The 19,900-nt window shown below is 49.4% G+C and overlaps 1 protein-coding gene across 2 annotated transcripts in view; it reads right to left on the minus strand.

The window, feature by feature from the left end:
• Positions 1-19,900, minus strand: part of MYO1D (myosin ID) — a 147,041-nt gene that overhangs the window by 96,185 nt on the left and 30,956 nt on the right. The window contains exons 2-8 of one of the 2 annotated variants that reach the window (XM_032966166.2): positions 14,343-14,551; positions 12,264-12,357; positions 10,512-10,677; positions 7,789-7,842; positions 6,803-6,898; positions 3,486-3,605; positions 2,168-2,371 (exon numbers count right to left, since the gene is read on the minus strand). In XM_032966166.2, coding sequence (XP_032822057.1) covers positions 2,168-2,371; positions 3,486-3,605; positions 6,803-6,898; positions 7,789-7,842; positions 10,512-10,677; positions 12,264-12,357; positions 14,343-14,551 — 943 coding nt within the window. Of the gene's footprint in view, positions 1-2,167; positions 2,372-3,485; positions 3,606-6,164; positions 6,748-6,802; positions 6,899-7,788; positions 7,843-10,511; positions 10,678-12,263; positions 12,358-14,342; positions 14,552-19,900 lie in introns of those variants that run through there. The other variant, XM_076069222.1, reaches the window with a different exon arrangement.

Genomic DNA, 19,900 nt, shown 5'->3' on the forward strand with positions numbered 1-19,900 from the left:
GGGGTGCACTCGCGAGGGGATGCATGTGATTGGCTACCGAATAAATTGGCGCTGCGGTAGCTAGGAGATGTTATCTGACTTACTTGGTATGCAGGAGGTCGTGAGTTCGTACCTGACCCTGACACCTGTATATTTGGAGTTTGCGTTTCTCTCTCCCCGTGGTGGAGTGGATTTTTCTCCGGCTCCTCGGGTTTTTGCTTCCACATTTAGAATCAACGTCACGCGTTTCGAGTATTTGGCTGCTATCTCATTTGTGATGGCCAGGTCGCTTCTGAAAAAGAGCTATACAGCTCAGTGGGCCTTACCTGGTAAAATAAAAATTGTTCATAGTTTAGTTTTTAATGTGCAGCAATGGATATTTGTGTCAACGGCTGCTGCCAAGCACACACAGTAAAGTAGACTTCAGCGTCGTTGAGTACCTACAGCTGGGACACCACGCACTGGGACACCGCATGGTGGGACACTGCAGCTAGGACACCGCGTATTGGGGTGGGACACCGCATGCTGAGACACAACAGCTGGGGCACCACACATTGGGGTGGGACACCGCACATTGGGGTGGGACACCACACATTTGGGTGGGACACCACACATTGGGGTGGGACACCACACATTGGGGTGGGACACCACACATTGGGGTGGGACACCGCGCATTGGGGTGGGACACCACACATTGGGGTGGGACACCGCGCATTGGGGTGGGACACCACACATTGGGGTGGGACACCACGCATTGGGGTGAGACACTGCGCATTGGGGTGGGACACCACACATTGGGGTGGAACACCACACATTGGGGTGGGACACCGCACATTGGGGTGGGACACCACGCATTGGGGTGGGACACCACACATTGGGGTAGGACACCACGCATTGGGGTGGGACACTGCGCATTGGGGTGAGACACCACACATTGGGGTGGGACACCACACATTGGGGTGGGACACCACGCATTGGGGTGAGACACCACGCATTGGGGTGGGACACCACACATTGGGGTGGGACACCACGCATTGGGGTGAGACACCACGCATTGGGGTGAGACACCACGCATTGGGGTGGGACACCACACATTGGGGTGGGACACCACGCATTGGGGTGAGACACCACGCATTGGGGTGAGACACCACGCATTGGGGTGGGACACCACACATTGGGGTGGGACACCACGCATTGGGGTGGGACACCGCGCATTGGGGTGGGACACCACGCATTGGGGTGGGACACCACACATTGGGGTGGGCCACCACACATTGGGGTGGGACACCACACATTGGGGTGGGACACTGCACATTGGGGTGGGACACCGCACATTGGGGTGGGACACCACACATTGGGGTGGGAAACCACACATTGGGGTGGGACACCACACATTGGGGTGGGACGCCACACATTGGGGTGGGACACCACACATTGGGGTGGGACACCGCGTGTTGTTGTGAGACGTCCTGGCACAAGGGTGAATCGCACCCAGCGGGCGTAAGACGAAGAGAGGAGGGCACACTTTAATTGCATTCAATAAAAGACGATCACAGCAGGCTGATACATTAACAGATTAAGCCAGCCGCAGGAATACAAGTGTGCTCCATTTTCTACTGCAATAACCCTTCCGTGGACAAAGCAGTGGTGGTGGTGCTGGTGCTGGCAGCGGTGGTGGTGGTGATGCCGACAGTGGTGGTGGTGGTGGTGGTGCTGACAGTGGTGGTGGTGGTACTGACAATGGTGGTGCTGACAGTTGAGGTAGTGGTGCTGACAGTGGTGGTGGTGCTGGCAGTAGTGGTGGTGGTGTTGACAATGGTGGTGGTGGTGGTGACAGTTGTGGTGGTGGTGGTGGTGTTGACAATGGTGGTGGTGTTGACAGTGGTGGTGGTGTTGACAATGGTGGTGGTGGTGCTGACAGTTGTGGTGGTGACGGTGGTGTTGACAGTGGTGGTGGTGTTGACAGTGATGGCGGTGCTGACGGTGGTGGTGGTGGTGCTGACAGTGATGGCGGTGCTGACAGTTGTGGTGCTGGTGGTGGTGTTGACAGTGGTGGCGGTGCTGACAGTTGTGGTGGTGGCGGTGCTGACAGTGGTGGCGGTGGTGATGTTGACAGTGGTGACAGTGGTGGTGGTGGTGCTGATGGTGGTGCTGACAGCGGTGGTGGGGATGTCGGCGCCAGGACTACCTTGGCGAGAGCGTCTCGCCCGTAGCCGGCCTCCTGTGCGGAGTGCCCCTTGTCAATGATGTCCCTGCCGGTAGAGACGGTGCGGTACAGAAGCGCCTTCTCCACCGCCTCGGCGCTGGTCGACAGCAGCTCGCCGAGCACTGCCACGATCCGGTCGTCCGTGATCACCACCGCCTCCTCCTCGAACCCAAACTTGATGTCTCCCTGCGGTGTGTGGGGGTAACCGAAACGTTGAGGCGATCGCGTGGCTGTGAGATCAAGAGTGCTGAGCCAGCACCTCTGAGAACGTGGGTTTTCGAATTTCAGGGTGCAGCCCCTAACGTGTGATTAACCAGAGTGGCAAGTCTTGCGAGTTGATAGTCTCCCGGCTCCACACACAATTAATCGCTTTAGAACTTGCTTTTCTACGTGATTTGGATCAAATCCAGCGAGACCAGTAGTCACGTGAAACGATCTTAAAGAGGTAGCGTCGTGATATCCACTTCAGGGGTCAAGGGAACCCATTACGTACAACGTATATATGAATCTCACGCAGTTATCGCAAGCGCGATACCATGCATGCATTGCGAGCGTGCAAATTCATTTGAATGCACGCGTGAGCGCACCGTCGCGTGGATGCTCGTGACGTTCGAGAACCTGGCTTCATAGCACGAGTCCACTCAAATTCAAAGCCGGCGTGTCAGCGGTCGACACTGGCATGGCCACCTGAATACACCAGCCCCTTTTCTCTTTTCTCTATGAGCGCATAATGCATCCAGTTCCATCAACTCCGTACTTTGTTATCGTGGTCAGCCTGTCCGACTACTTATTTAAACTATTATATATTTCAGTGAAAGCCCACCGAGCTATTAGGTCTTATTCAGAGGCAGCCTGGCCACACGTGATAGCCCATCGAAGTGGCTCATATCGTCCATCGCACGTGGGCATTTATAGTAGCGGCCGCGTAATGTACAGGGCAAAACTGGAGGACCCCGGAGCAAAAATCCACGCGCTCGCAGGGAGAGAGAGAGAACACGCGGACTCCAAGTATACAACAGGCACCGTCGGGGTCTGGGATCGAACCCACGTCCTCCTGCATAGCAGGTGAGGGGCTCCTAGCCACCTCAGCAAGCGAGGTACCCGCCGGGCAACATTTCACCCGGACGAGCCACCCGGAATAAATTTCCACACGCCAGCGCAGCACATCCTGTACGCCCCTCACTACTGTGGCTGTGGCCGCTACCAATCGCTTACCACCTCCTCCAGTCTACACCAGCGACTCGGTACACACTGACGAGTGAGGAAACCCTGGGAGGCGCCACGAGCGGCCTTCTCTCACCAGATGCAGGATGCAGGCGAGGATGCGGTAAACGGTCTGCACCTCGTCCGCCTGGAACCCGATCACCTTCATCGCTTCCGCCACGTTCTTAAACTCCCCGCTGTCGTTTATCCCGGGATCCTGTCGAAGGGAGCGAGACACCGACACAGCAGCGTTCACCGACTAACGCAGTAATTGTCCACCCAGGTAATTCACGATAATCAACTGTGCGGCAAGGCGTCCCGTGCTCAAATTACGCGCACGTATATATAAACAAAAAAAAAACTTTTAACGTGAAAGTCTTTCCGCGAGGCTGTAAAAACTGAGGTGCAGTGTAGAGCATCGGAGATGAGGTTGCGTGTACATGCATTTTAAATCCAATATTCGTATCGGGTAATTGGTTTGCATTGTAAATCATCTAAAATGCAAGACATTTTAAATATGTGCACACAGCACACATACAATCAAGCCCTTGGGGATGCGCCAATCCCTAGCAAATGCGGGGGTTTGAGCCTGGATAGTACTTGGATAGGAGACCACCGTGCATTTAACTTTAACTTTTTATTTTACCAGGTAGGGGCCACTGAGCTCCATAGTTATTTTTAGAAGCGACCTGGCCACAAAGGATAGCTCAACAAAAGTGGCTTATCACGTGGAAATGTATAACAGCGAAGGCCCTGCTCCAGCAGTGAATTGACAAAAGATCTGTCTGTACGTGTACTTACCGCAAACTGTGACCCATTCAGTAAACCGCAGTGGTGACGTGACGTTGCTTATTGAGGTATTACTTTTGCACTTTCTTCATTTTTTGGGGGGGCCTGAAACTGAGTGAAATGACCTTGAAATACGTATCGCCTGAGCAAGCCTACAATGGTTAAGAGAGCAAGCCGCCTTGGTGTCTGATGTACCGTGCAAGAGAAAAAGTCAGTTCTCTCGATTCGAGGGCCTCAGTTCAAAGCCCACGGGATATGAAACATTATAATAAGTAAATGTAGTGACTGCAGTCGTCTCTTTGGGCCAAAAAGCCACTCATAATAATTATGAGTGCGTGGTTTTATATAGTCTCATTCATGCAAATTACATCTCACAATCACTGCGGGACCGCAGAGAAGATTGTAAAGCAGCCAGGCGGTAAGCCGGCACAAACAAATGCCGAAGCTCTGCAGTCCTCTATATATATGAAGATGTTTGCAGCAAATGATTTGCTACATTTATACAACCAGAGAAAACCAATAAGTGTGAGGAGGCAACGCTCTATCCCATACAGATGGGTGGTGAGACGATATTAATCAACACTTTCTCCTGAGAAGCCAGGGTATGGCACCTCCTGGACGTCTACAGGAAATAAGCTCTGTAACATTAAGTGCGGTGATTCACCAAACCTCGTACGCCTCCACAGGCCACGTACGCAACCAATGCCGCCACTGCCGCCACCACCACCCTTGCATTTCCTTCTCAGTGCCCTATGAGCCCACGAGTGCCTATTTTTTTCGCCTCACGGTTTCAACTTACTCCGATTATGAGAAAAATAGTTCCTAAAAAAATGTGAAACCGGTGACGAATGGTTTTGGGGATTAAAAGTTTGGTGCAGCAGAGGGCAACCAGGACACCCTCATGGGCTGGCAGACAGCGCAGAAATTAAACCTGCGCTTCATGACCCCGTTCAGCTCTACGTGGGGCTTCACGGTTGAGATATGACTGCAAAAAAAAAAGAGATAACCAGTGATTCTAAAACGTATATTCATAAGTGAAGTTGTTAAAAAATCTATTTGGGGTGGCACTTCATAGGTGGTCGCTGAGTCAGCGGAGTCGATGTAATGCATAACCATAGTCGAAATAATAATTTGTGATTACTTAGGGCGCCTCTCACAGTGTCCCAAGGTGCCGTGCGTGAAGAGGATGAGGGTAATAAAGAAGGAGCCGGGTGGCAGAATACGAGCCAGAGAGGAACAAAGCGGATTAGAGGGAAACTGTTTTTAAAACATCAGTGTAGTGTCTAGTTTGTGTGTTGTCCTTCCCCCCGCACCTCCGATTAGCAAGGGTCGGCTACGTGCGGTGCGAAATAAATTGAGCATACGCACACGCTGCATACTTAAAAATATCAACACTGTCGCGGAGAGCCTGACCTTCAGCAATAGGGAGTTCTACACAACCGAGTGGTAGTCAATGTATCGACCCCGTTGGGATGATGGACTGAGCGAATCTCCCCCCCAACCAGGATTTGATCCGGTAACCTTCCGATCGCGAGCAAAGCGCTCCGACTGCAGCGTCGCCTGCCCAGGTCATTGCACCCTTTCCAATGGGCCGAGGCGACACACCGCACGTTACACGCATTGCACACGCGGTACGCGCAATCAGGCCCCCATGCAATAAAAACAGGCCAACATGCTAACGCGCGCATCTCACGCATTTCAAGCCCAGAAACGGATGACCGTCACCGATGCCTTTTAGGCCGAGCCACCCGCACACACACAGCTGCACATGCACACGCACAGCTGCACGCGCACAGCTGAATGCGCACACGCACAGCTGCACATGCACACGCTCAGCTGCACGCGCACAGCTGCACGTGCACGCGCACAGCTGCACGCGCACAGCTGCACGCGCACAGCTGCACGCGCACAGCTGCACGCGCACAGCTGCACGCGCACAGCTGCACGCGCACAGCTGCACGTGCACGACTCGCGCACACAAACGTACCCAAACGACATCACGAGCCCCTTTTGTAACACGGTCCGGTACTTTACCATTTGCCGCCTCTATATCGGCCCCTAGTGGTGCCATCGGGTGAATCTCACTCGCTGACACATTCCCAACGCTTGCCAGCCCTGTGAGCAGTTGCGCAAATGCCATTTGACCAAATCACCTGGAACCTGATTGATCTCGTCAAATCTCGGAGGCTAAGCATGCCTGAGCCTGGATAGTGCTTGGATGGGCAGCCACCCTCTAAAATCAGGTTGCCATAGGGCTAGCGGTGCTACGTGGCGGGCAGCAGAGGGCAGCGTAGCAAAATCCATCTTTTTACAGCGATGCTTCCGCATCGATCAACGACATTCATCAACGACCACTGAATGGTGCGGTGAACTATTGCGGAATAACCCCCCACGTCATAGGGAGTCCTCACCCATCAGTGAATTCGCAAACACGGCTGCGCACATGTAGTGTTCAACACGGAGGCACACACTCTGGACTGACTGGGAGGCAACACTTTTGTTTAACAACTTCACGCGACCACGGGGAAAGAGGCATGCAAACTCCAAATATACAGGCGCCAGGGGTCCGCATCGAACCCATGAACCTCCTGTACACCGGGTGAGGTAGTTAACATCTCGCCATACCTTGCCCGTGCTGCCTTGGCGGAGGTATTCGTATCGTGAGATGTCTCTCTGTAAGCGCATCGACTTGAGCAGCTGGTCCTGACCTCCCTGCAACATCTGCGCCACTCAACCAGCAGAGACCCAACACACAAATCCACAGTCAGCGGCTACGCGCCACCTCGGTCAAACCCGCCACAGAAATTGCCCGTTCTGCAAATTCGACGTCAAGAACGTCGGGATCGTTCTCAAGCAGTTTCGCGACGCACGAAGCGGCTAAATCCTCAACGCGCATTCGCAAAGAACACGCCGCGCAAAAGAGGAGTTCGCAAATAACGGGCGACGTTTTCAGGCAATGAATGGCCCTCTTTCGTGGGAATTCCCTGAACGTCTACCGTTAAAAGCGTTTTTTCCTCTTCGGTTCAGCACCATTGACAAATGTGTTCGGTTGTGGTTGTTGTTTTTCATTCCGGAAAGGGAATAACTCAGGGCAATGTAGGCATTCGATGTGCGAGTGAAATAACACGTAACGGAATAAACAACCGTCAATGACGTCCGCCTCATGGCATAGGAACTTAACGTTTGGAACGCAAACGAGGTGGAGACTATGAACGAGGTGGAGACTATGAACGAGGTGGAGACTATGAAACCACCTGTGAGTTGGCGCACGCCAGGCCTCTATCTTGATAATCGAGACGTTGCGACGACAGCGAAGGAGGACCGTCATCTTCTTCGTCGGGCCGCCGTGCCCCAACTTGTGGCCGTGTACATTTAAATTTTAGTCCACGAGCCTGATTGCACGTCCCTGCCGGACAAGTGTTTTGCAGCGGCATTTGTTTAAACAGCAAGCCAGAACTCGGGACCCAGTTTCAACTCCCAGAGACGCATCAGCGGAGTGACGTCTGTTACATGCGAATATATTAACAGGTGAGAACAGAAACAAGCTTGCAGAGGGGGCGACTACAACGTGCAGTTATTACACTGAGAGCAGGCCATCGCGTAAGCAATACCTGGTAAAAGGAGTGGAAGTTGCGCTCCCCCGGCTGCTGGAAGATCACCCGGGACTGTAAAAACATTGAGGAGGTGATGACACGACACACGAGCATGAGGTCACACCACCAACAACAACAGCAGACCGGGTCAATAGCTCTACCAATCACCAGCCCCCCCACCATCACACCAACCTGACAACCTCCGAGCCTGCCAACCCCGGGTGTTTAATTCACTGTTGTAATTCGATGGAGAATCAATTATTGTGTGAACATTGTGCTGGATGATGTCCCATGGGCCAGAATTAGTACTACTTAAAGTCAGTGGTACCAATTTATTCACACGGCTACTACCAGTGAACTATTGATAACCCACTAATTTCAAATAGTCATCGCGCAATTCACTGTTGCTGTCCACGTAAAAGAATTGGCACCGCGAACGTTATGCCACCTCGGGTGGTACCGACGAATTAAATAACTGATCTGGGCTCATGGACTAACAAGAGGAAATGACGTGGCTACAGAGGCAATGTGAAATTATTAAACACAAACACACAAACTGGCAAAATAACACAATCAACGTTGCAAACTCGAGGATCGACATGAATCGATGCATGAACAAAACGTTTCACTTGTACATTTCAGCTCCATCTCCAGTCACAGTGTCTCCCCCCCCCCCCCACGTCTAGCCCCCCACTTTCACGATACACCGGCTTCTCTATCCACGTGTAACATAGCCCCCCCCTCCCATTCACTGCACGTGTCGTTTGGCAGACACAAGCACGCAACTGTGTAACGAGTTACTGAGGCTTAAGGTTGCGTTGTTGCTGGAATTTATTAGGTCCGGATTTTATTTTTTTTGGCAGGTGAGAATTAACAAAGGAGCCCCATGTACGAAGTTGGCAATGCCGCCAACAACACAGGCTGGCTACATGTGTGCCGGCCTTAATAGGCCCTCGCTAACAGCGAGGAAGTCTGAGTGTGACCGCTGGCCACGGCTGATATCCACACTTGTCCCGGGTGCCCTCCACCCTTCACCCAGCCGCGCTGACCAGCATGGTGAAGTATGGTCAAACATCCCCTACAACCGAAAAGGTATGGAAGAGGCCTTTATCCTGCAGCGGATTGATGAAAGGTTCTAAATAATAGCAGCAATTGCCCCATTAGTTCATCAAGCTGTACAGGGGATCTTTGTCTTTGGAGGGTCTTCAGGAATGTGCGATGATCTTTAAAACTACACAGACGTTGCCACTTGTCAGTGGCCCAGAATATAACCTGAATCAACTTGTCAAATACAGGGTGTGGCAACAGTCAGGAGCCGTGCGTCTCCATGGTAAGGTATAGCAGACGCACGTCTCAATCCATCTCACGCACATTGAACATTTCTCAACACGACCACGTAAATCTTACGCTACACACTCAGCCCGTATTTTCAATAAAAAAAAATTACAATATACTGCACACAGTGCAGTGATCCTAAAATTGCAACAGTTTCTGAACTTTGCCCCTGATCCCCTCCCCCCGCCTGCTGTATACGGTCTACTTGTACACATGCTGTGTGTGCGCGCCCGTGTGTGTGTGTGTGTCAACAAGACTCAGAACACACCACCTTGGCAAACACCTCGTGAAAACGCAGAGAAAAGCAAGCTCTAAACATTTTAAATAAAATATAAACTGCAACCTCCATGGCAACACAGCTATATATGGCATTCAGTATGGGGTTTACGGTTGAATCATCGACCACAGGATTGCTCAACCTCCCACAGCGGGCGTGTAGTGCCTACAAAACGGCATTAGATAATTGCGCACCTTGTGCCAAACGGTGGCTTTTGCTGCAACACTGTTAGGCTGAGTATTTATTTTTAAGAATATACATTTCACCTTTGTTCAAAACGTAACGGCACAGCAAACTCTTAACATTTGGCGAAAACAAAAAAACGGTCGGGCGACGGGGGGGGAAAAAACACATTTCAATGACAAGAACTACGGATAACTACGAGTATATTGCACGGTGCAGCAATGGAAATGTCTGACCTTAAAGGCCATAACTCTGGTTCCCTTGCGTATGCAGCGACGGTGTGCAATAAAAACGGCGCTTAGTGTAAAGGATTTAAAAGTTCCCCGGCACAGGACGGAGCGGGATAGACAGTGAAGGTCACTTGTTATTTATTTAAACAGAGGTGGCGTTGCCTCGGTATGACCTCTAACTATAGGAACACGGATGTATGTAGCTCACCTGCCCGTGTATATTTAAGCAACAGACACAGGCATACCGTACAGGCAACTCCCTGCTGTCCCTTCGGCAGCGCTAAAGCCACAATACATGGACGGACGGATGGATAAACAGACAGATAGAGGAAAGGACGGACGGACAGATGGACAGACCAACAGGGGGGAAGGACAGACAGACCACACCGATGGACCAACTCGTCGGACGGATGCAATTGACAGATTTCACCATCACGGTAAAAGTGATGTACAATGCCATCACGGCAGGCTACGACAACATTCTGAATGACTTTGCCACAAGCGCCTTTGGCATGTCCCTCGTGTGCATGGGTGCCGAGAGGCCAGAGGGGCGCGACGGCAGTAAAGAGCTGCAAACGCCTCTCTCAGCTCGAGTGAGAGTCACAATCCCTGTGTCCCTTGCCTACGATTAGCACAGTTGGCCGTTTCAAGATCCACGTGCGACATTAGCAAAAAGTCGGCTCTTTTTGCGCGCCTGAGCGCCAATGGCGCGGTACCTTCTCCAGCAGGTAGTTGTTGATGTGCCCTCCCACCGGGTCGCCCTTGAAGTCGAAGTTGATATCCATGTACTTGCCGAAGCGGCTCGAGTTGTCGTTGCGGTTCGTCTTGGCGTTGCCGAAAGCTTCCAGCACGCAGTTCGACTTGAGCAGGATATTCTTAACCCTGGACATGCGGCATCCACCGTTTAAAAAAAAAAAAATCTGTTCTTGTGGTTTATTTTCTTTTCCTCACTTGTGGCGGTGAGCTGCTGCCCGCTCGTGTCTCAAGCGAGAAACGAAGGCGGCGGCGCGCGGGTGTTACGTTAACTGCGACCGGTTGCGCACTGCTCCCGGACCTCACGGTGGCGAGAGTGCGCCGCGGTGGTGATATTCTAACTTCCTTGCCTGGTGTATACAGGAGGTCGTGGGTTCGATCCTGACCCTGGCGTCTGTATATTTGGAGTTTGTGTGTCTCTCTCCCAGTGGTTGTGTGGATTTTCCTCTGGGTCCTCTGTTTTTTTTTTATCAAAAATTAATAAACATAGTTTAGTTCACCCAGGGGCGGAGCCAGGGGGGGGGTGACACGGGTGACATTCTGCGTATAAGTGTACGACACTCGGTCTGGCGGACTCCGTGCAACTGCTTTGTCAGAGTGTGTCGCCAACCGATGGCGTCTGGTTCAACAGCCTGACTCTCTAATCATTCTTGATATTAAAATTTGTTGAATGTCACCCCGGCCTGAAATCCTGGCTCCGCCCCTGAGTTCACCTACGATTAGCACGGTTGGCTATGTACGGTGCAAAATAAATTCAACATACATGCATGCTACAGCGGTCCCATTGCGCTGACTTGCTCAAGCACAAACCGACAGAGAATGATTTTTCATTATTTATCTTCCGATTTGGTTTGCCTAGAGGAAATCAAACTTGAACCGTGTGATGAATGTCAGCACGATCGGAAATTAAATTTTGTATAACTTTTTTTTTTACGAAACTAGACGGCTGCTATTTTAACATGCATTAAACAACTTGAAAACCAAGCTCATGTTGTGTCGTTATTTAGGATTCCGACACGGATAATCTCAGCATGAAAAATGCAACCATGGCGGACCAGGCATTTGTAAACACACTGGTCCAAATTCGGGCTATGGGCCATTATTTTTTGTTCTATTTAAGTGGGTTGTACAAAAAACTGCATAGTAGCTATATTTGCGATGTGATGTATTAGCGTTATTTTGCTGTCCGATATCATTGGCCCATTTGGGGCTGGATCTTTTGGGGCTGCCGAATATGGAGACTTAATTTCCAACTGATGGCGTAAATAAGCAATGAAGCGTATACATCATAGGTAATAAAATATTTCATTAAAAAAATTTATATACTTTTTTACTCTGATCACATTTGCAATGTCCCCACACAAGACCAACCCACCGTCCTTCAGAATGGACCAGGCCCACTGGACATTTGTCCGGACTGTCCTGTGATCGCGCTACATTACTATATGTGACCAATTTCACGAATGATAGTTTGACTTCTTGTGGAAGGAAACTTTTGGAGCACCCGGAGAAATCGCCACTGCCATCGTCTAACCACACCTCTCAGTCCCATGCCTACAACACCCTGCAATCCACAGGTGATCATCCAAGCGAGGTTTAGAGTGACTTGGCCATGGAAAACCTGGAAATTGCGACGGTAATGGCAATGATGTGTGGTCTTTTGTTCGGGTATGCACAGAAAGTAAAGTGACTTAACGCTGCCCGGCACAGCTGACCTCTCGACCTCCTGCCTCTGGCTGGGGTTGGTGATGGCGGCGATGTACTGCATGATGAGCTTGCTGGCCTCCGTCTTCCCCGCCCCGCTCTCTCCTGCCAACCGGCACGCAGCAAACGCACGGCATCACGAACAACGGCAATGACAGCAGCAGCAGCAGCCGCGGCGGGCATGGCAGGGGTGGAGTGGGGGGGGGTGGCACTCACTACCGTCGCCGAGCTGGCTGCTGCGTCGACCCTGAACTGAACCAAAAATCAAAACAAACTCAAGAGAAAAGGGGAGATGTCTATGTTACGTTCGAGTGTGCTGTGCACCACTTAAAACCAACAATCTCCCAATCTGCCCCACGCTCTGTGAGCCACACTGCATGTGCTGGCACCAACAAAGTTTTAGTTGAATACTTAAAAAAAAAATGTAAACGAGGAACATGCCAGGCCAACTTACCCGAACCCAAAACAAGAGCTACAGGAGTTGAGTGTCGTGTGCAGAGCACTGCTAACCAGTGGCCAGTTACACAGCACTTCAAGTTCAACTTTCCATTAGTCAGTTACAGAAAAAAAAACATAACACATTGAAGGAGATATGACTAAAATAAACTACTGTTATTTTACCAGCTAAGGCCCAGTGAGCTATTAGCGCTATTTCACAAACGACCTGGCCTCAAATGATAGCTCAACGCAGTGAATTATCGCGTGGGAATTTATAGTAGTCAAATACTCTAAACCCATGTTTCTAAATTTGGAGGGAAAAACCTGAGGACCCGGAGAAAAATCCACACAATGACGGGAAGAGCATGCAAACTCCAAATATACAGCAGGCGTCAGGGTCGGGATCAAACCCACGACCTCCTGTATACCGGGCGAGGTAGTTAACTTTTTGTCACCATGGCACCCTGTCACACAGGATGTGTTATGCCGCTGGCACAGGCCATGTTAATACGTAGCTGGGCCTGTAACAGTTAAACTTGTTCATAATGGCAACGGATTCTCACACTCAAGTTACATGCATTGAATCACGTATACAATAATAGATTATTTAATAGCATTAATATTATATCAGTTTAACACGTAGGCTTTCGCGACCAGTATTGTTCATAACAAAGGTTTTTGGGTTAGATCGCAATATTATAAATGTGTCGCAACCCTCCACCACCCGACACGGCCAAACAGTAAAAAATGCATCGCGTTTACTGATTGGCCGTGTCGGGTGGTGGAGGGTTGCCACACATTTATAAATAACGCCATCTAACCCAAAAACCTCTATTGTGAATTAATATTATATGTAATGTGCATGTTAATTGTACATTGAGGCAAACAGAGCAAACAAAACACGACGGCGTAATATCAAGAAACAAGTAACGAAAACATGAAAAAGAGCCAGAAAATTTCATGTTACGCTGAATCTGTGGCACACTGGTTTGTGCATCGCACAATGAAGCTGGTGACCCGAGTTCGATTCTTGGCCACGGCTAACATCAGTGGCGAGTCATCACCGAACAGGGCCTTGTACACTTGTTCTAGGTTTCGTTAATACGCTGTGGCGGTCTTCATTGCAGCGTCGGTGAGTGGCGAGATGTTAACTACCTTACCTGGTCTTCAAAAGGTCGTGGGTTCGATCCCGACTCCGATGCCTGTATATTTGGAGTTTGCATGCCTCTTTCCCTGTGGATTTTTCCCTCCATATCTAGAAACATGAGTCTAGAGTATTTGGCTGCTATACGTATGCATGTATGTTGAACTTAGTTTTTGCACTATACGTGGCAAACCATGCTAATCGGGAAGGACAATAAACTAAACACAAAAATCAGCTCTTAAGAAATTAGTTTTCAATCTAGATTTAAAAGTGCGTAGCTCCAGTGGCTTCCAAATATAAAATGTCCACATGATGATAAGCCACTTCGCTGAGCCATCATTTGCGATGGCCAGGTGGCTTCTGAAAAATAAGCTATATAGCTCAGTGGGGCCTTACCTCGTAAAATAAAACCTTGCATTTTTATATATCTAGAGAGAGTTTTATTTAGTGTTGATCATGAGTGTAGTTGTTTAGTTTAAGAGTGGCGGCGCGCGTCGTGCGAACGCACCCGAGATGACGATGCAGGTGTCCTTGCTGCGCCGCTTCATGGCCTTGTATGCGGCGTCGGCGATGGCGTAGAGGTGGGGCGGCCGCTCGTACAGCTCGCGCCCCTTGTAGCTCTCCACCACCTGGGGGCCGTAGATGTTGAGCTGCTTGTACGGGTTCACGGAGACCACCACCTCGCCGATGTACGTGTAGATGCGCCCCTTCTCGAACCTGACGGCGACGACGTGGCGAGAGACGCATGCAAACCGTTGTTGTTTTTTTTTTACATTGCACGCGTATTCGTGGTCAGTTTCATCTTCAGTTTTATTCCAATCATCGTGTCACGACATGTATGTGTGTTGAACCTCTTATGGTAGCCAACCACACTAATCGAAGGTGCGGGCGGGAGGACAACAAAGAATCTCTCAGAGCAGCGTGCATCACATCGTTCAGGGAACAGCCCGCAGAAGGAGGTAGCATAGAGCTTCCGGGAGACCTTAAGGCAGGGGGTGTGTGACGCCGATTCCTCCGATGGGATACACATTTGTTGAAACCACCCCTGCCTTAAAGTAATCTCTTTCATCCAAACACTGTCATCCGACCATGTCCATCTCAGTGCTCGCTGAGCTGCATTGGCTGCCGGTTGCTGAACGAATACGTTATAAGGTCGTGCTCATTACACACAAAGTGCTTGCCACAAATGAACCACAATGCCTCGCTGATCTCGTTAAGGAACCTAAACCATCACGCCAACTCCGGTCATCCTGGCAGCAGCGGCTTTTCGCTAGACATCGAACAAAGGCGGTCACCGCATCGCGCACTTTCAGATGTGCTTCTGCAGCCGATATAAGGATGCCACTGGAGCTATGCACTTTTAAATCTAGACTGGAAACGAATTTCTTGAAAACTGCTTTTTGTGTTTAGTTAATTGTCCTTCCCTCGCACCTCCGATTAGCACTGTTGGCTACGTACAGTGAGAAAGAAGTTCAACATACTTATATACTAGGAGGCGCTGAATTTCCCCACATGTCCAACCCCTGAGAAAGGTTATCTGTCAAATTTTGTCAGCTGGAAATGCTTTGCCAAATGAAGTTATTACCCAACGATGATTTTTTTGTTATTGTTCTAGGAACCCAGTTTACCAACAAGCTCCTGAAATTCATATTAATACCCAGAGACCCAGCGATGCCAGCTGAGTGCTCTGACACCTGACCCACCCAACCACCCCAAACACATTTAACTTTGCAACTTAAATAATGAGTTTCCAATGCACTCTTGTATTTCGATGAGTGCCATTTATTCCAATAAAATGTTGTTTTGGAACATAAATGTAAAAACAGGTGTATATATAATTCAGAATCACGAATTCTACTCACAGGATTCAGATGTATACAGTATGTTCGTCATACTTTGTGGAATACATTAATTTAAGGAAATGGAGAATTTGTTTTACACTGGAATAAGTTACATGTGACAGACTCTAACCAATCACAGACGTATTCTTGGTTCTTTCGGTAAAGTCACGTAGAAGGGAAACAATAAAATAATAAAAAGATAAAACAATAAAATTCTCACGACAGTTATAATCAGACCGATACTGTAAAATCAACGTGACGCCAGTAGTGGTCGTTAAAAGATAACTTTGTTATGAGAATGGTAAAACTTTACTCAACGTATACGTACACACATAAAAAAAGTATTTTTATAAGTTGAGTAACGTTTTACCATTTATATTTGAATAAGTTACATCTCCAGCTGCTTAGCACGCCCCACTGACAATTGCACAATATAATCTCTGTAATGTTACATTATGTAGAATGCTTTAAACACTTGTATTATCTACAAATAATGACATCCCTGTGTGAATCCACTCATGGATGAAGCCCGCCCCAAGGTGTGTCGGTCATGTATGTATGTATGTTGAACTTCTTTCACACCGTACGTAGCCAACCATGCTAATCGGTCATCGGGGTTGCTGGACCATAACGCCGGTCAGAGTGGGTTGGTAATGGAGGGGAGGGTGCAAGGGGTGGGGGAAGTTTCTATATCACTTGTCACTGATGTTAGCTGTGTCCAAGAATCAATCTCAGGTTACCGGGATTGTAGCAGAGTGCACAAAACTCTGCGCCACCACTCCATCCGCCCATCTATGCATGATATTTTACTGTGCTAAATTATATCTGTATTATGTTCTATATTTTATATAGTTACTCATATTGCATTTTGTATACACTGTATATTTAAATTTGAGTAGTATATAATATACTTCATGCTTCGATGGTTCATTCGTTCATTTTTTTCGTTTCTCAGTCAGCTTGTCCTGGTGAATGTAGTAGTGGCCACCATGTTGAGTAGGGCGGTTCAGGCCTACCTTTCCCTGGTGACAAACTCTAGCTCTAAATTACTATACACTACTATACACTGACTCTAGCTCTTCCTGGGGAATTCCCAGGCGTCCCCAGGCCAGCTGAGCGACATAGTCCCACCAGCGTGTCCTGGGCCGGCCCCGGGGTCTTCGCCCAGTGGGACGTTGCTGCCCGGTAGAATTCAGAATCAGAATCAGAAAGGGTTTTATTCGCCATGTAAGTTCACACCGACACGGAATTTACTTTGGCAAGATGGTGCACACATTCAACATATAGGAATCTAAAATCTAAAATAAGTTTTAAACAAGTCTTACTATAATAAGGGTTAAAAGTCTAACACTAAGGGGCTGAAGTATATAAAATTAAATAAATATCCAATATAAAATAGCTTTAAGATATAATTTAAAAATACAAATAGGGAAACATAGTTAATATCAGCAACGTGTCGTTATGTAGATCAAATGTTAAAAACAGTGTTAGCCCTTGGCCTTGTTTAACAGGCCAGCAGCAGATGGGAAGAAACTGTTTTTATGGCGTGAGGTTTTGGTCCTGATGGACCGAAGCCTTCTGCCGGAGGGGAGTAGCTGAAACAGAGAGTGTCCAGGGTGGGAGAAATCGGCCATAATCTTCCTCGCTCGCCTCATAGACCTTGTCATGTGCAGGTCCTCGAGGGTCGGTAGATTGCAGGCAATTACCTTCTCAGCAGTGTGGATGATACGCTGCAGTCTGCTCTTGTCCTTGGCAGTGGCAGCAGCGTACCAGACGGTTATGGAGGAGGTGAGGATGGATTCAATGATCGCTGTATAGAATTGCACCATCATTGTCTTTGGCAGGTTGAATTTCTTCAGCTGCCGTAGAAAGTACATCCTCTGTTGAGCTTTCTTGGTGAGGGAGCTGATGTTCAATTCCCACTTGAGGTCCCGGGAGAGAATAGTGCCCAGGAAGCGGAAGGACTCTACAATTTTTACTGGGGAGTCTAACAGGGTGATGGGGGTGAGTGGTGCTGTATTCTTCCTGAAGTCCACAACCATCTCAACTGTCTTTAGAGCATTTAGCTCTAAGTTGTTCTGGCTACACCAGGTCACCAGATTGTCAGCTTCCCACCTATAGTCAGACTCATCCCCACCAGAGATCAGCCCAATGAGGGTGGTGTCATCCGCAAACTTCAATAGTTTGACGGACAGATGATTGGAGGTGCAGCTGTTGGTATACAGGGAGAAGAGCAGAGGGGAAAGGACGCAGCCCTGAGGAGTTCCGGTGCTGATGGACCTGGAGCCAGAGACTTGTGTTCCCAGCTTAACGCACTGCTTCCTGTCAGACAGGAAGTCTGTGATCCATTTACAGGTGGTGTATGGCACGTTCAGCTGGAAGAGCTTGTCCTGAAGCAGGGCAGGGATGATGGTGTTGAAGGCAGAGCTGAAGTCCACAAACAGGATCCTGGCGTAGGATGCTGGGGCGTCCAGATGCTGTAGGGTGAAGTGGAGGGCCATGTTAACTGCATCGTCCACAGACCTGTTGGCTCTGTAGGCAAACTGAAGGGGGTCCAGGAGAGGGTCTGTGATGGCTTTGAGGTGTGCCAGGACCAGGCGCTCAAAAGACTTCATTACCACAGATGTAAGGGCGACCGGTCTGTAATCATTTAGTCCTGTTGGCCTTAGCTTTTTGGGCACAGGGATGATGGTGGAGGACTTGAGACAGGCTGGTACATGGCATGTCTCCAGGGAGGTGTTAAAGATGTTGGTGAACACCGGAGACAGCTGGTCAGCGCAGTGCCTGAGGGTGGCTGGAGAGACAGAGTCCGGCCCGGCTGCTTTGCGTGGATTCTGCCTCTTGAAAAGTCTATTAACTTCTCCCTCCTGAAAGGAGATAGTCGTCTCTGTAGTATTGGTGGGGGATGGGGCCTCTTGGGTTGGAAGGGGTGGTTCAGGACAGTCCAATTGTCTTTCAAATCTACAGTAGAACTCGTTCAGGTCGTTGGCTAGGCGGGAGTCGTTAGTGGTGTGGGGGGCTCTGGGTTTGTAGTTGGTGATCTGCCTGAGCCCTCTCCAGACAGAAGCAGCGTCGTTTGTAGAGAACTGGTGTTTTAGTCTCTCTGAGTACAGTCGTTTAGCCTCTCTCACCGCTTTGCTAAACCTGTTCTTCGACTCCTTGAATCTGTCTCTATCTACGGGGGGGGGGGCATTCTTACCAGGTGACCGAACCACCTCAACTGCTCTTCTTGATCCAGAGGAGCAGCGGCTCGACTCTGAGGCTCTCCCGGATTACCGAACTCCTCACCCGATCATGGAGAGTGAGACCGGCAACCCTGCGGAGAAACCTAATTTCGGCACCTTGTACCCGCTATCTCATCATTTCGGTCATTTCCCAAAGCTCAAGACCGTAGGTGAGGGTGGGAACGTAGATCGACCTGTAAACCAAGAGCTTTGTTCGAGAACTCAGCTCCCGCTTCACGACCACGGAAGGGTGCAGTGGCCGCAACACTGCGGACGCCGCACCGATCCACCGGCCACTTTCCCCCCAATTACCGTCACTCGCGAAAGAGACCACGAGGTACTTAAACTCCTTCACTACGACGGTATAGTAACCATATTGCTTCTGTGCATAATTGTCTCCCAAACACAAACATGCAATCAGGGCAGTGCTCGTTTTTTTTAGCGGATGTGAGCCAGTCGTGTGGATGCCAAATAAATCTGATGAAGATAAATCTATACGCTGTAGAGCACAGCATGGAACCTACACCCTATTCGGTTAACTAAAATATCGGTCGTCTTATTCTCGCTCTTGCGGGGGGGGGGCTTTTCGATGCTTTGCGTCGCTCCCGTCGCCCCCACTCATGTCCTCTTCCCCACCCCCAATGTGTGCAGATAATACTAACTATTGTATGTGTGGTGTGTAAGTATATATGCCTCTACTTTCGATAACTTTTTGATTCAGGCCTTCTGAATGGGTCTCATCATTTAGTTGACGGAGAAACGGAACGCCGGGCTTTTATTAAAAAAAAAATAGATGATACGTTAATGAGCCAACAGCAGCAGTCACCCCATTCACCATTGGTGGGCTGTCAACACAAGTTACATAGCTAAAGGGCACGATATATCGTCTCGCTTGAGCGAGTTGGTGACATCACCTAAAAGCCCGACAGGATGCATACAGGAAACTGCTGAAACATCTGCTGTTTACACGTGCTGCTGAAACAGGAACAATATTTTAAATG

This window comes from Petromyzon marinus, chromosome 2, assembly GCF_048934315.1.
Source record: "Petromyzon marinus isolate PM22_M1 ecotype Great Lakes invasive population chromosome 2, UKy_Petmar_22M1.pri1.0, whole genome shotgun sequence".
NCBI lineage: Eukaryota > Metazoa > Chordata > Hyperoartia > Petromyzontiformes > Petromyzontidae > Petromyzon > Petromyzon marinus.